The sequence below is a fragment of the Pelodiscus sinensis genome, chromosome 26 (genome assembly GCF_052426305.1).
Source record: "Pelodiscus sinensis isolate ZL-2025 chromosome 26, ASM5242630v1, whole genome shotgun sequence".
Classification (NCBI taxonomy): domain Eukaryota; kingdom Metazoa; phylum Chordata; order Testudines; family Trionychidae; genus Pelodiscus; species Pelodiscus sinensis.
The window spans coordinates 2,200,774-2,217,041 of NC_143077.1; the positions used below are offsets into that span (position 1 = coordinate 2,200,774).

At 39.1% G+C, this 16,268-nt stretch overlaps 1 protein-coding gene across 1 annotated transcript in view; it reads left to right on the forward strand.

Annotated features, from left to right (window-relative positions):
• MACO1 (macoilin 1) overlaps positions 1 to 16,268 on the forward strand; it is a 52,554-nt gene that overhangs the window by 29,064 nt on the left and 7,222 nt on the right. Inside the window, exons 7-8 of the mRNA XM_075908991.2 lie at positions 12,123 to 12,281; positions 13,630 to 13,812. Of these exons, the coding sequence (XP_075765106.1) occupies positions 12,123 to 12,281; positions 13,630 to 13,812 (342 nt within the window). The remainder of the gene's footprint in view (positions 1 to 12,122; positions 12,282 to 13,629; positions 13,813 to 16,268) is intronic.

Here is a 16,268-nt window from a genome sequence, read left to right on the forward strand (position 1 = left end):
GCTACAGAACTATTGTTTTTTAGTTTTTAATGCTATTTAACAGCTGGAATAAGGAAAGACAACAAGTGCTTTGCAAACCACTGGTGATTCATGGAGTACAGTTCAGGAATCATTGCTATAAAACATAATGGAAAAGGTTAAGGTTAAAAAAGGTGAACTGCTGCAGTTGGATCCCACTGCTACACACACACACTACCTATTTGATATTAACTGTCAGAGAATCATGTTGTTGCTATGTTTGCAGGCATATCGTCAATTACTTCAGTTGCACTATTTATCAGAACCCTTTTAGGAAAAGAAAACAGCAAGAGGTGATATCCTGCTATTGAACAATAAAGACCTCCTTCCTTTTAAAAATATATTAAAATAAAAAGACCAAAACCTGCTATAAAGATAAGACCTGCTGCAAACTCTTCACATAGTATGTGTAAGCACTGAGGCCTAAAATAAATTAAGCCAAAACAAGCAGAAAGCAGCAAATTTGGTATCATGTAGAAGGCAAAAGAGTTGTGACTCTTCTTCTAACACTGAATGCCTTATGGTAAAGGATTAGTACCAGAATACCCTCTCTCTCTGGCTTCTGTGGAAAATTCCTCTAAATATCTTATTGCTGCTGCTTTGTTAACAAACAGAAAATCTAAGTTCTTTGTTCAAGCTCTGTGTGCCACTGCAGATCCATCTGAAGGAAAGAAAACTGCATGTAATTAGGATGTGATACAGACCTGTTAGAATAAGTCTGTCGTTCCGTTATACCTCGTCCACTCCCCTTTCCAATCTCACTGTTAGCATCTCTTTTTTTCTGTTCCGTAGTGTTGCATGCTTACTGGTCTAACTTCAGCAAGTCCTTGTTGGGTAATTTAATTGGCAAGTCACACTCACATTTTCCCTGCGGGAACCTTTAGGTAATTGGAATTCTGACTCTAGTTTGTCTCTGAAGATTCACAGTATGCAGATACAATTACTTCCATGAAAATACCCTTTTCTCTTTTGATAATGATTATACCCACTAATTGGCATACCTTCTGCCAATTCATGTGGCTTCCTTTTCTTTCCTTTTTCCTTTTTCTTTTCTCTTGAAATAGATCATTTTTCACGTGTAGTATCTGCAGAATAACTGCATGAAGTAAACAAGGTAGACGCTAGCTAACCTGACCTGTGAACCAAATTCAGTCCTGGACCACGTTTACATTATGGCCTGCCAACCAGTTATGAAAGTGTTTCTCTGTATGTGTCCATGATGTGGGACCAGATTTAAGATCCAAAATATTTTGCTATGTTTGAATATATACTGAGACACACATTTACTGGGCCACATAAGTTAAGTTAGTGTCACAGTGATTTCAAGATTTTAAAATACTAGAAATTGTCTGATGTTGCTTGGTAGTATTTATTACCAATATAAATAACTGGAAGAGTGGATTGAGTGTTGTCCCTTTTAGACTATTGATCTGCGTGTAACTCTTGAGTTTACATCGAGTCTCTGATAATGCGTGTCTTTAAATGCATGCAAAAAACCCTTTGTTTTGGGGAAAAAATTCTATGTGGATGGATAGTTTAATTTAAATTAAACACAAGATGTTTATTTCGCTTGTCAGTGCCCCTGTTCCTATATCGTAAATCATTTATTCATTGTTTTCTCCATTTTTATGTGGCAGTAACTATTGAACTTCTAACTTATGTGTGATTCTAATCTAAAAAGCAGCTATAAAAAAGTGTGAGGATCTGTATTTGATCAGCAGTCATTCAGACAAACCTGTCCAGGTTTCAAATAAAAGGATGCTTTTCACAACTTTCAAACTCACCCTGGGATCTCTAAGCCAAGCTGTGTTCTTGTTTGTTCATAAACACGGCCCTAAACTAATTGACCAGTATTAGATGTAGTTAAAGTGCCCTTATAGTGACTATTGAACTGAGATTTCTGGTGATTATTTAGAGAAAATAATTCTGAATCCCTACACTGCCATTTATAGACTTACAATCTGGGTAAAACAGCTAATCACTGTGTGCTCTCTAGTATTTTCTCAAAGTTGATATTGCATAGTATGCTACAGTATTTAAAACGGCAATATTAACTCATTTTTTTAGTAGCTTAATATGTTTATGCTAGTTACCCCCTTTCTAAAGCCAGGGTGTTTTTCCTCAATGGCATCTTAAGTTAGTAAAAAGAGAGCAGGAAAAGCAGTTACTAAATTTGGAAGCTTTTTTCCTTATCTCATTGAAATAATGTTTGTCAGTCATATGTTGATATGGAACTAAAAGTTTCACTTTTAATATGTCGCTGTCCATGTTTGTGTGTCCTTGCATTCTCTGGGAATGTTAGCTAACTTGTTCTGAAAACTGCCAAGAATAACTAGTGGATTTGTTAACACTTCGGTTCTTGTGTCCAAAGAAACAATTAGATTTCTAGTAGTTCACTTTGGTAGATAAGTGAAGTTTGCTGGATAACGGTTAACCATTCCTAGGAGCAGCATCCCGCAGGTGGAGGGCTGCTCCAGCCCCATGCAGCGGGCAGCCAAAGCTGAGAGTCAGTCCCAGCAGCAACCCTCTGTATGGGGGCCAGAAGTTGGCAGCCCCACAGGCTGAGGGCTGCTCCAACTGTGCTGGAGTGGCCCCGCCCCCGGGGTCCTGCTCATTCGGCTAACCCATTAAACATTAGGATAACCTAACAGTTAACTGATTTATTGGGATTTTACATTCCTAAAGTGCACCACAGCTCAAAGCCAAGTAACTGAAATGTAGAACCTAATGGTCATCTTTCTAAAATGATGGTTTTTATTTTGTCACAAGGAAGGTTTTCACCTTTAATTTATATATATGAAATGTACTGTACAAGACTACAGAGATGGTAGCCTTCACTGTCACTCATTTTGTATTTGTACTTTTCTGAATGGGAGTTATATTTGATCCCTTTTCTTAAAAATGTGTCTTTTTAGGTGTTGCAGTTAACAGTTGCTTTGGCTAACAAAAAGGGAGTGGTTGTGCTCTGCTTGGTGACAGTAGTGGGATTCTGGGGTTTAATCCTAGCACTGGCATTTGGCGGCTCTGCAACCCACACCTCTGTCTGCCTCCATCAGTCAAGTGGAAATATTCCCAATCTCTTGACAATGTTGTCAGTAGGACTGCCAACCCTCTAAGTTGGACCAGAACTCGCAGTTCAAAAAACTTTGGTGAACTCTGATCAGCACCGCGGGTGCAGTGGGGCTCAGGTAGGCTCCCTGCAGTTCTTGGAAGCAGCTAGTGTGTCCCTCTGACTCGTAGGCACAGGAGTGGCCAGAAGGCTCTGCATACTGCCCCCTCTTCAAGCGGCCTTTCTGCCACTCCCATTGGCCAGGAACCGTGACCAATGGGGAGCTGCAGGAGTAGCGCCTGCAGGCAAGGGCAGCACACAGAGCCTCCTGGGCGCACCTGCACCTAAGTGCCTGCTTCTGGGAGCCACCTGAGGTATGAACTGCTCAGAGCCTGTATCCTAACCCTCCATCCCAGCCTTGAGCCCTCTCCCACATTCCATTCACTTCCAGAGCCCATAACCCCACCTGCACCCAAACTCTCTGCCCCAGCCCAGAGCCCCTTATGCACTCCAAACCTCTATCCCCACCCCCACACCAGATCCCACCCCCCCCCAGCTGTAACCCTCACCCCCCACAGCTCAACTTCCTGCCCCAGCCTGGAGCTCCTATCTGTACCCCAAACTTTCATCCCTGGCCTCCACCTCAGAGCCTGCACTCCCAGCAAGAGTCCGCACCCCTGCCGCAGCCTGGTGCAAATGAGTGACTGAAGGTGGGGGAGAGCAAGTGGCAAAGGGCGGGGGCAGAGCCTTGGAGAAGGGGTGGGGCAGAGACTGAGAAGTGTGTGTAGTCTTCTGCGATCAGAAAGCTGGCAATCTTCATTGTGGTGTTTGTAAAATCACTTACGATTTTTGTAGGGTTTTCACAGCAACTTTCATCCAAACTGTTCATTTTACATTGTTACATTCATCAGGCCAATGGGGAGAGGGACTCTGGCGCCCTTTCCGTTTCGTAGAATTAGATAATTTCCTAATGGCTACCAGAGCAAGCTAGTTTAGCATTCTGTTTCAACTCTGTATCCATGCTAGGGGACAGGCTGATTTTCTTTCCATTTGTGGGCTTGAACTTTGTTACAAGTACAAATCATGATCATAACTAAATCCTTCGTTCCTTTGTAGTACAAAAAATACCAGAAGGCGGCTTTTGCCACAGCAAGATGCCTCTTTGTAACGATCACAACTTGCTGCTAGTTATTTGCATGCAAAAAGAGAGCATCTAAAAGCATGGCTTAGCAATAGTGTTCACGTGCACTGAAGTGCTGTCTTCTGGCTTATGCAGTATTGAATCTAGAAAACCAGTCTAACCCTTTCATGCATTATCCTCTAGGAGTATCTTTTGAACTCTTCAGGTTACTGGGCTACTACATTTGTGCATAGGGAAATATTTGTGGAGCAGGGCCTGGCTTATGTCCTTCCTCCCTGCTCTCACAAGATGTGGGGTTGCCCTCTGAGCAAAGCCTGAAGGTTTTAAGGTAAATATAGTTTCCTGTATTTTAGCTCTAGTTGTTTTCCATTGTCTATAGTGCTACTAATGTCCCCAGAGCTCCCAAACCTGTAGGGAAACATTTTAACCTGCCTGGGCACTTATTAATGGATTTAAAGTAGCTATTCTTTTGTAAAGGATTTTCACCAGCCAAATATAGCAAGAAAGTGGGGAATTAATAAACATCTGCAAACTGGACACTGTTTCCATGGGCTTGAACAAAGACATTAACTGAATGTCACATTATAAAGCCAGACTGTATCTAACACCTCATTTTTACATCAGAATCTAAGTACAGGACTCTTCCTGTCCACTTAATTAGCCCAATTAGCACCGTTACAGTTAGCAGGTACATTCCCTCTTCTTTTTCTGTATAATTTCTGGGTTCCTGTTATCCCTCTCCAGCTCATCTGAGGAAGTAGGTTTTTCCCACAAAAGCCCAGGATACTAATATATTGCTGTTAAAACTTCTAATAATGCCATGGGTAGAAGAAGAGAGCTATCACTTCTCTCTCTCTCTCTTTCTTTTAATGAAACTGATATTGGAGTGGAACTTTCACTTATAAATTATAATACAGATTCTCAGTTGTGAAGAAATCCTGAAGGAACACTCTACTTCAGACTAGAAACCTCAATTTGACAAACGGCTGTACAAAAAGACTTTAGGTTTGGGGAAACAGATGGGTTCAGTACAAATAGGATGCTCTGTGTTAGAACAGAAATAGAATTCTTCCACATGTAGAGAAGACAAATATGGGAATTATTATAGTTACAGTTGTGTGAGTTCAGACAAGGGCAAAAAAATGGAGGGATAGGAGGGAGTAGATTGATGGGAAGGCTTTTTCCACTTATTATTATTTTAAATAGAAAGTATGGCTCTGAAGTGTTGTCAATTTTGAATACTTGATCATTGGCACTTACTCTGGATTTGTCAGTCTCAGAGTTGCATAATGAAGCTTACGATTTTTCTTTTTGATGTTTCTCCCAGGTACGGTGTTTGCACTGTGCGCGTGTACCATTTGGGAAAGAATGATGAATTATTAGACTGTTCCATATCAAGAAATCTGACAGATTCTTGACACGATTTCAATCTTTTGGCTGACATGCAAACAGATTTTTTTAACTGTGTTGTATTCGCTTATAAATTTTCCGTTCAAATATGTCATGAAAAAAATCCATGTAACAGTTCAAAGATGGCTAGGTAATAAATTTCACTTTGGAGTTCATTTGATATGTAATCCCTTAGCCTGGCTGACTTGAAGAGGATTTTTTAATTAAAGGTATTCCTAGCATCCTTTTATATAATTTCTTTGAAGCTCTTTCTGCCAAACCATTTCTTAGGGTTAGTGCAGCCCTTGGGCTATTCAAAAACAGAACAATTCTTTTGAATTGCTGGCAACTTACAGCAACTCTGTTTAGAACTAAAGGTAAGTCAGAACTAAGGTTTCTATCTCTGTTCTTTCTAGAACTTTTTGATATATGGAAAATGCTTAAAGAAACAACCTGTGACGACATATTATTTTAAGTGGGAGGACCTTCAACTTATTTTCACATTGGTTGTTTTAAAGTGATATCATTATGGAAGACGGGTTAGGCAAAAAAAGGAATCAAGCAAAAAGTCTCATAAAGTTACAAGAAGAGCATTTCAGAGTATGTAATTGAGTCTTTTCTTTTTGAGGACTTTATTTTTGCATAGTGTTAATTAGTGTAGGATGCCCAGGTGCTTGGAGCTGTCAGTAATGTGTAAAACCAAGTAAATTAAGCAACAAGGGATTTTATGCACACAATGGATATAAATATCTAGGAGAATTTGCCTCAAACTGAGTTATTTTTCAGATAATTTGAAATAAGTATGGAAAGATATCCAGTCTTGAGGTGATGGGCTGATAAACTGCCTTATAAGTGGGGATCAAGAAATTGTGCCTTGCAGGATTGGGCCTTGGATGGCCAATTTGTAATTAAGCCATTATTTTAAAAGTAATTCTGTTTCAAGATGATTTGTTGCTTGTACAACAACAAAAGAGAAACAGTGTCCTAGAATTCATTTTTCCCCCTTTATTTCCTAGTTTACTGGGAAAACACAGTATAAAGTACAGGAGTCCTAAGCAGAAACTAGTCTAGTAGCGAAAATAATGCTGCCTTATTGGGTCATTCAACATTGTAACAAATAGTACAAAGTACTTTGGGGGATAGAGTCAGAGCACCAGTCACACTTCTAACCGCAAACATACCTCTCTGGTTCACCTTGATAATGTGTTTTATTTGGGGGAGAAGGCAGCAGAGGGAGAGTTTTTAAAATCTTGTATTCCCCTGAAAATTATTTATTTCCTGTGGGCGTAGGGAAGAACTTTATATAGCAGCATTCTACATGAGAAAATTTTGAGTAGACTAGGGATGTAAAATAATTTAAAATGTAACCGTGTAACCCCAACAGATCCTAGTAGTTACACTCGCGGCAGGCTCTGCAGCATATAGCTTATATATAAACTTTAAAGCTTAAGCTTAATACTGCAAAGCCTGCAGCAAATGCTCCCGGGGTGGAGGTGGCAGCCCCTGCCGACCCCGCTCTCAGGAAGCAGCCAGCCTGTAACCTGGATGGGCCCAATAATGTAGGGAAAACAAGAAGGTTCTGGTAGCTAAATATGCAGCTGATAATTTTAAAAAAATCGTCAAATGTAAATGTTCTTTTTCTATCCAAGTGGGTTTTAATATTTCAGAAAATGAGATATCCAGGTTTTAATTGTACATTTTAGATGCTATGGTGTCTGCTATACAGGTTATTTTCTCTATAAATTGTATTGAGAGCTTTCTTAGTGCTTAAAACTAGAGCTGAGGTTACCATTAAATGCAACGTAATGAAAAGAGATTGTTAAAATCTGTTTTTTAAAATGTTGCCCAAATTATTTTTTTTAAATAATTTTCTAATTATTATTTTGCTATAGATGCATTTCCCCTGGGATTTTATCAGCCATTGACTTTAAAGAAGTTTGCATTTCTCTTCATACTGTTTTGTTCTAACCACTTCAGGTTTCTGCACTACTGATTTTTATTTGCCATGATTCAAGTACATGGTCATGACCTTTGGTCTTTTCAGTTGAAGTAATATTTTCAATATTGACAATTCTGTTTAATCAAGGAACTCTCCATAGCTTTCTGGAATTCCTAATTTTGGCTCAGAGGTTTCTGTTGCATGGCAATCCATAATATCAAAAACACATCATGATGCATTTTTTTCAGTGGCATTTAAGTCTCTCGGTTAGAGCCAGAACTGAGAGTTAAGGACTCCTAGATTCTGTTCCTCAATGCCATTGGCTTATTGTGCTGTGTCTGGAGAGTCACTGAGGCACAAAAGGGTTAACTTTTCATCTGTAAAATGGGTTTAATAAAATAATTGGTGTACATGGATATTACATGACCTGTTACAGTATTTGAATCCCAGACAGTGAGCACTCAAGACAACATAAACATATTTTAATTTGATTCCGTGAGAGCGGGAAAGTCAGTCATCTAATCTAATTATTTGGGCATCCTTCTAGTGAAAGATTTAACTTTGTCCACTGACAAGTGGTTTCAATGTTCACATAGAAAGGTTTTGTCGTCAAAAGTGCTTGGCTCCTTCAGACACTCAGAGGCTTAATAGTAAGGTTACTCATTTGGCCAGGTTTTGTGATTGCTAAGAGAAGCAATTTCGCAGAGTAAGAAACTCAATTCTGTAAGTATAGTGAATCTGAATCCAAGCAGCACAATCAGCTTTTGGACAATAATGATCTGCTGGAATATAATTCATTGGACTGTGCTTCACCGTAGTGGGCCTTAGACATAAGAACATAAGAGAACATAAGAAGGGCCATACTGGATCAGATCAAAGTTTCATCTAGCCCAGTATCCTGTCTTCTGACAGTGACCAATGCCAGATGCTCCAAAGGAAGTGAATAGCACAGGTAATTGTCATGTGATCCCTCCCCCTGACACCCATTTTCAGCCTCTGACGAACAGAAGCTAGGGACACCATTCCTACCCATCCTGGCTAATAACCATTGATGGACCTAACCTGCATGAGTTTATCTAGTTCTTTTTTGAACCCTGTAAAGATCAGGACTTTAACAACATCCTCTGGCAAGGAGTTCCACAGGTTGATTGTGTGCCTGCCTTAGGCAATGAGGACTCTCAGAGTTAAATTAAATTTTTGTTTCTCTGAAACTTAATCTCACCAGCATGTTGGCTGGCAATGGGTAACTGATGAAGGGCAGGCTTCTGTCGGATCTCAATAAGAATTATCCCAAATCTCTGTAAGCTCCTTCAGAATAAAAGGAGCTGTATTTTTAGGCTTTGGTGTCCACTTGTAAAACTTAACTCCTATGTTCCTGGATCCAAAAAGCTTATGCTACAAGCATCCTCCTCCTGAAACACAAAGTGGTGAAGACAGCTTTATGGTTACGTCCTTGTGTCCTGTTTGAAGTGAGAGCTTAATTTTGTGTGTGGGGGGGGAACTCTGGTTCATACTTCACCTTCTAAGCAATCATGACCACAGTAAAATTTAACACCATTCAATGAAAGCATTCTCGGTGCATATGGTTTTAGGAAACTAATAGGAATGGCTTAATTTCTCTAAAGTTATCATATTTGAAATGGTTAATTTAGGGTCTTTATCAAGGATTTATATGCTCAGTTTTCACTTTCTGTCTTGGATATTTCCAAAAAAATTGTGCACTTATTACAAATTCTTAGAAGAGGAGACAGTACAGTCTATCTTGGTGGAACAAATGAGCAGAGGCGTTTCCTTTATGGGGGGGAAAAAAAAAAGCTTTCTGAAAAGACTTATGTTCTGATGAAAGCAGTCCCTGACACAGTGTTTTCAAAATTATCTCTTGCTTTGGAGAGCTCTAATGGAATTACTTTGGATATTTATCACTGTAAAGCCTGTGAATGTGATGCATTACATACATAGTCTCTTCCTGTACCTTACTCTGATGCCCATTATTCGGGTTAAAATAAAACATCTGTCAGAACCAGTTACGTCAGGGCTGGGCAAGATGTGGCTCGGGGGCCGGATCCGGCCTGCCTAACACTTTGATCCAGACTGCATCTGGCTGCTTTATTTATATCCTGCTGCCCGTGACACCGAATTTCCAGGCGGTGGCTCAGGTAGCAGGATCCTATTAAAATGGCTCTCGGCTTTTAGCTTGGCACTACCCTAGAAGGGGCCAGAGCCATGAGTCTTTTAAATAGCTGCAGCAATCCCAGCCGACTGCCAGGCAATGCGGTAGCGAAAGGGCCGGGAGCCGTGAGTCCATTTCTGTGTTTCCAATTCAAAGCTCCTTGCCCCAGACTATTGGGGGGGGAGGGGAAGAGGGAGGAATTGTCCCCAGCCACACCCCTTCCGCCCCTTCTGGGGGTGGAGCCGGCCCATGACCACATAACAAAATTCTTTAAATAGCCCCCTCCCATGAATATTACTGCCCACCCCCAGGTTAACTGTTGGTATGCAATAGCCTGTTAATCTCCATTGTCTCCTTGTCATGTTGGTCAGTTCTGATAGTTGAGTCCTCAGCTCACCTAAGAAACGATCATAGGACAGCAGAGGAGGAGGGTGAAATACCGATCTTTTCTTCTACCTTGAACCAGTATCTTTTGCATTGGTGCTTAGATCTGGATTTTTTTGAATACTTATGCCCCAAAGGGTCAGTGTAAAAACAAATGGCTATTACCATTAGTCTCATAGAACCATAGAGCTGGAAGAGACCTTAGAAGGCCATCAAGTCCAGTCCCCTGCCCAAGGTAGGACCAATCCCAATTAAATCAACCCAGCCAGGGCTTTGTCAAGCCGAGACTTTAACACCTCTAGGGATGGAGACTCCACTACTTCCCTAGGGAACCCATTCCAGTGCTTCACCACTCTCCTAGGGAAATAGTTTTTCCTAATATCCAACCTGGACCTCTCCCACCACAACTTGAGACCATTGCTCCTTGTTCTGCCATCTGTCACTACTATGAACAGCCTCTCTCCGTCCTCTTTGGAACCTCCCTTCAGGAAGTTGAAGGCTGCTACCAAATCCCCTGTTCTGTGGGGTCTGTTTGCTTCAGTTTCTGTTCACCAGTTACTGATTTTTCTAACTCTAAATATTTGAACGTCCGTTAATCATGCACACAACTTTTATGGAAACCTCCTATGATCAGCCTTGTTTAAAGTTTTTTTAAACTCGTCATGGATTGCCACTGAGCACATGGGAATTACATGCGTGTAATTAAAAACTATATTTAGTTCCATCTTAACTAGTATGTAATTCTTATCCTTGTCAGAGGTGGTCTTTTATTAGCGTGTACAGTATGATATTGTCTAAAGCACAAAGGAGGTTTTAGAAAATCTGAATACATTTAAATCCATAATCTGATGCTTCATTCATATTAACATAAGGAGTGTGATTGTTAGACCATTTTTATTTTGTTTCATATGCTTTAATTTCAGCTTAGGCAATTCCTTATGAAATATTATTTATAAACATAAAATGTATAGCAGAAGGTATCTCGTCAAGAAAGATTAAAATTAAATTTCTGGTAACTCATGTATATCTCTCTTTCTGTGTATTTTCAATGATCACATGCACAGAAAAATATAAATCTGAATTACATTTTTATTAAGAATGCAGATTAGTATTTTTATCCTTTAACAGATTGCAAGTAGGTATTCTAGGCACTCTTTTTCTAATGGAACAGTTGGATTGTGAAACTGTTCTTTTTATAAAACCTTTATTAAATACATCTTGTATTTTTGTTCTATGGGCTACAATTATTTAAGAAGAAATTAACTTTTAGATGAAAAATACGAATATGCTGCAATTTGAGCCATTTGTAACTTCAAAGCAAACGTTGGCCAAACAAAGGTTAAACATTGGTTTATATGTATGTGTCAGTGTTCGCACTTTTCAGATTTGCAGGTTTCAGTTCTTCTGTGAGAAATCATCATTGTGTAAGATTAACGTTACAGCATCGCAGTGCTTTGGAAGACTAAGCTAAAACACATGCTCTGTTTTTGCAGGAGAAATAGAATTATTGAAACAATTATGAATGTTTATATTGTATGGGAAGGGAAAGGAGATTTGTTTCTTTTGAAGAAAATAGGTATGAAGCATTTTAAAGATAGTTCCTGAGCATTGTCCTCTGTGCCTTCCAATGTAAAAGTATCAGAAATACCCCACATAATTTAGTCTGTGGCTATACTTAAGGAGACTTATATTTTTCTTCAGTATCATAGGTGTGCTATGGTGGTTTGTAGGAAAATAAAACTAACCGATTCTTGCTTGCAACCTAAATTACACCTAAAATAGCAGGGAAGGACAGAGGATAAAGAAGAGAGGGTGTAGTAAGGCAGGGGTTACACACAATGGAATTTCAGGAGGTATGTTATTGACCGAATGTGTGTGTGTGTGTGTGTGTGTGTGTGTGTGTGTGTGTGTGTGTGTATATATATATATTTTTTTTTAAAGTGCATAAAACTTAATATAAAAAATTGAGCCTTGGGACGGTTGGGGAGTTACAGTTAATTCTCTTTTTTAAAAATGCTTCTCGTTATCTTAGGTTGGAACAAGATATTAAAAAGTTAAAGGCTGACCTGCAGGCAAGCAGGCAAATTGAACAGGAGCTGCGTAGTCAGATCAGTTCTCTGACTAGCACGGAGCGGGGAATTCGAACTGAAATTGGACAGCTCCGACAAGAAAATGAGCTGCTTCAGAACAAGTATGTTTTGCTACAGAACTGTGTATAGAGTATGAACTTGGGCAATTGCAGCATGTTTTGTTTTATTAACGGCTGGCAGCATACTAACCTGGACTCTGGGGAAATCCTGTTTACCTTGCTATCTCTCTGATGGTCCCATCACTCAAATCTAGAAGAGTAGAGAGCAGAGCTTGTCCCTGTATCTTCAAGGAATCTAATTGAATAATCATAGAGCAGTTTTATTAGTAAGTAGAAATGTAGCTTTCCAAGTGTAGCCTAATCGTTTTCAATTCTAGTTGAAGGAGACACATTTCTTAGACTCCTAGTGAAATTGGTAATGTCTTTCCAACTGCCCTCTATTTTTCAATATAAAGTAAGTTTTAAAAAAAAACATGTTCAATCAAGAAGTCAAGCTTTTATACTATTCAAAATTGGCCATCATATAAACATTTCTTGTCCTCACCTTAAAGGTATTTCATGCTCTCTGCAAGCAATACAGGGCACATGAGAATTAGATTTAATAAATTAATATAGGTTTCCAAAGAATTAAAAGACTTAATTTTGCCTTTCTCCTTTTAAACTTAAAATTACATTGGAAATATATGTACAGAAATGTCTTAAGAGATTGCTTTAAAGGTCATATAATTCATTTTATTCCCTCTTTTTTGTAGTAACCTCTTAGAAGTCTGAAAACTTCTCCATACAGATATCTCTATCCAATAAGAATTTTCCTCCTATTTTTTCCCCCAATGGTGATGACATCAAACAGACCTTTTTCTTCCTTGACTTTTTTACTGATATCATGCATCTATTCAAGTTAATGGGCATTTTTCATTGACAAGATTGGCAGCAGCACCCCATTCACGAAGTTGTAATAACAACCAAATACATGGTTGCCACTTTCAGCACCGCCATTGTAAAAAATTATTCTAAACTCCCCTGCCAATAGGAGTTTAGAATCTTCATGATCCTGCCAGAAGGCACAGAGCACCTCCTAGAACAGGACCAATGTATAGCGCCCTGCTTGGACACAAAATGTGTATCCTCATCCATATCCATACCTGCAAAAATGAGCTGCATTTTTGGAGGATATTGGAGGATTTTCAGGGCTTTACCAATGTATACTGCTGCAGAGACCATGGAGGCTGTCCTCGGCACTGTGGCATTAATTGCCTTGTGATTCTTGGCGTGTCATTTCATTGTTTTGGTAAAGGGCTATCTTGTTTTTAAAAGACCGTTTGACATCTGGAAGCACTGTGCAGTAGGTCCAGAAAGACTAATTTGGGGCCTAACCGATAGAAGAACCTTTTTACACTTTAAAAAAAATTACCCAAATCTATTTTAAAAGCATATGCTTATTACTCCTCAGATTACACAATGCTGTACAAATGAAACAAAAAGACAAGCAAACTATCAGCCAGTTGGAGAAAAAACTGAAAGCAGAGCAAGAGGCACGAACCTTTGTAGAAAAACAGTTGCTGGAGGAAAAGAAAAGGAAGAAGTTGGAAGAAGCAACTGCTGCACGTGCTGTTGCATTTGCTGCTGCTACCAGGTACTTACCTTTATTTTAGTCACCGTTTTGCAGCAACTGAAAAGGCTTCACATCATTATCTAGTCCACTTGCAAAAGCAAGGTACTGTCCATTGGTAGTCAGGTATTAAAGAGACACCATCAACGTAAAGATCTCACTTTGTGTGCTCTTTCAGCCATGGGTAAAGCTGTAAGTGGTGTCTAAGGCCCCAAACCTGCAACTGGTTTGCACAGCAGTCCCGTGCAAATACATGGAGCATGAAATCAGTGAGGCGCTATATAAGCATGGGCTTCACCCATGTAAAACGACTTGCAAGCTTGGGGCCAGAGATTCTACAATTGCAAGATTAAAGGGCAAAATATTTTCCCTGATGTATTTGCTTCATTTACATTGATGCATTGGACACCTCTTGTGTGTGAGCTTTTTTAAAGTTCCCTCTGAATACACAGTTTGCCCTGTCAGTTGTGGCCCCTTTCACACAGCAAAAGGGAAGAGAAATGCATAATTAAAAATAAAAAACTGTCATGCGACAAAAGATTGCCAGGGACTTGGCATGAGACCTATGATGATGGATGTAAAAATGACTCTCTTAGCTATTTTTAAATTACCAGATTTCTTGTTGACGGTGCCCCTTTAAGTTGTAAAACATAACAGACTTGCTAAATTAACACTATATTTCCTTTATTTGAAGGGGCTTTCTTTTATTTTAGGGTTTTTATAGTTCTTTGAAAGTAAGACTATTTCTGTGTTTTTGTAAATTGATTCTGAAAAAAATTAAAATATTTAAATAAACACCAATGTGTTTTCACTTATTTTGATCTTAGTATGTTTTCCTTTGGCAGAATGCTATCATAATGACTATCTCTCTTTTTATAAGAACTTGGTTTTGTATTTAAAAAGTAATTCAATATTGACCTTTGGCATATGTTAGAGTATTTAATAGGGCTTTTACCTTCAGGAAAAAAAATGCAAAGGTAATTGTTGCACGCATTCAAGAAAGCACTGTTGCTCAGAGGTTCAGTGGTGCACTACTTGTGCTCCCATTAGGTTTTGAAGAAGTAACTTGCTAAATAGAACTAGTCTCTAGCTTGCTGAAGTGTGGGGTGGAATAGATAATGCCCAAAGCAATTAACTGCAACTGCAGGGGCTACTCCATCTTCATTGAAAATGTGTTGTGTAGTGATCTGTCATGCAGGGAAGAAAAGTGGTGGCATTTTGTCAGGTTCTTTGAGATGGGCTAAAAGTAAATATTTGATCACTTAGGACTTTTTCTCTTTGGGCTAGTGGCAGTTGAGTGAGTCACTAAGATGATGCACTTAGTCTATGAAGGTCCAATCCTGCAGGGCTCACTGAAGGATTTATGTGCTCAGCATTGGGTTATGTTGTCATGGGAGATGCCAACGGTATCATATCACCATTTGCCGCCATGAATGGTATCGATAGCATCTCGGAGAGCGGCCACCTGGTCTGCTCCAAGATTCTCCTTTCAGGTAGCAAGAAAGAAGCTAGTGAAACGGTTCAGGGCAGCCCTGAAAGATCTTTGGCACAAGGCTTTTTAGAGGAAAAAGGCAAATCTGGGGAACTCCTCAGTAAGATCTTTGCCTTAATTTAAATTGCTTGCACTTTCATGAGCTGCTAGCACAAAATTATAAGTTTGTGCCATAAAACAAAATCATACATTTCAGCAACAGTGTTGTTATTCTGATGACTACCCAGTAGACCTGTCTTCATGAATTCAAGTGTCCAGAAATAAATCACTTTGTGTGCTGTATAAGTACATGAAAATGGGTATCCTAAAATCCTTCTCACAATAACGGAGACTTTCATCTCTAACACAAAGCTAACAATTTAATGGGTGAAATACAATTTTTAGACAAAACAGTTATATTAGTGTCCTATCTGTAATTTCTCTTCACCCGTACTAGGAAACAACCTTTAAAGTCTGTTTTTCATTATTCTGGAGAATCAAAATATCTAAGGCTTGAAAACAAGTCCTGTTAATGATATATTGTAGAATATAGTTGAGTTATAGCTATTGTCACTGAAATGCCTTTTTTTTTTCTTTTCTACATAAAGAGGAAATTTGCGGGGAGCTGATTTCATTTTGTTGGTAGAAGGAAGTCAAATGTATATCATGATACAGAATCTTAGTTTATATAATTTTTTGCATAAAAGCATTGGGAGGGAAATGTTTCTCATGTAGTTGTGGATGCTAAATTAGCATCCTGCTATAGTAAATTCACAGGATGGTGATTCCTGATAAATATTTATGCTTTATATTGATCAGTTTCATGCAGAGTCATTGTACTACCTGTGTCATGTGCATCCCTTTAAAAAAAAAAAAAAAAAAGTGTGTGTGTGTGGGGGGGGGGGGGTCCCTACCTGTTCTGCGTGGATATGAAAGACCCTAAAGTACTTTTTACATGAACCAAGGTTTGCCCTAGAAATTATGGCCAAAATTTCTTCGTTACCTCAGA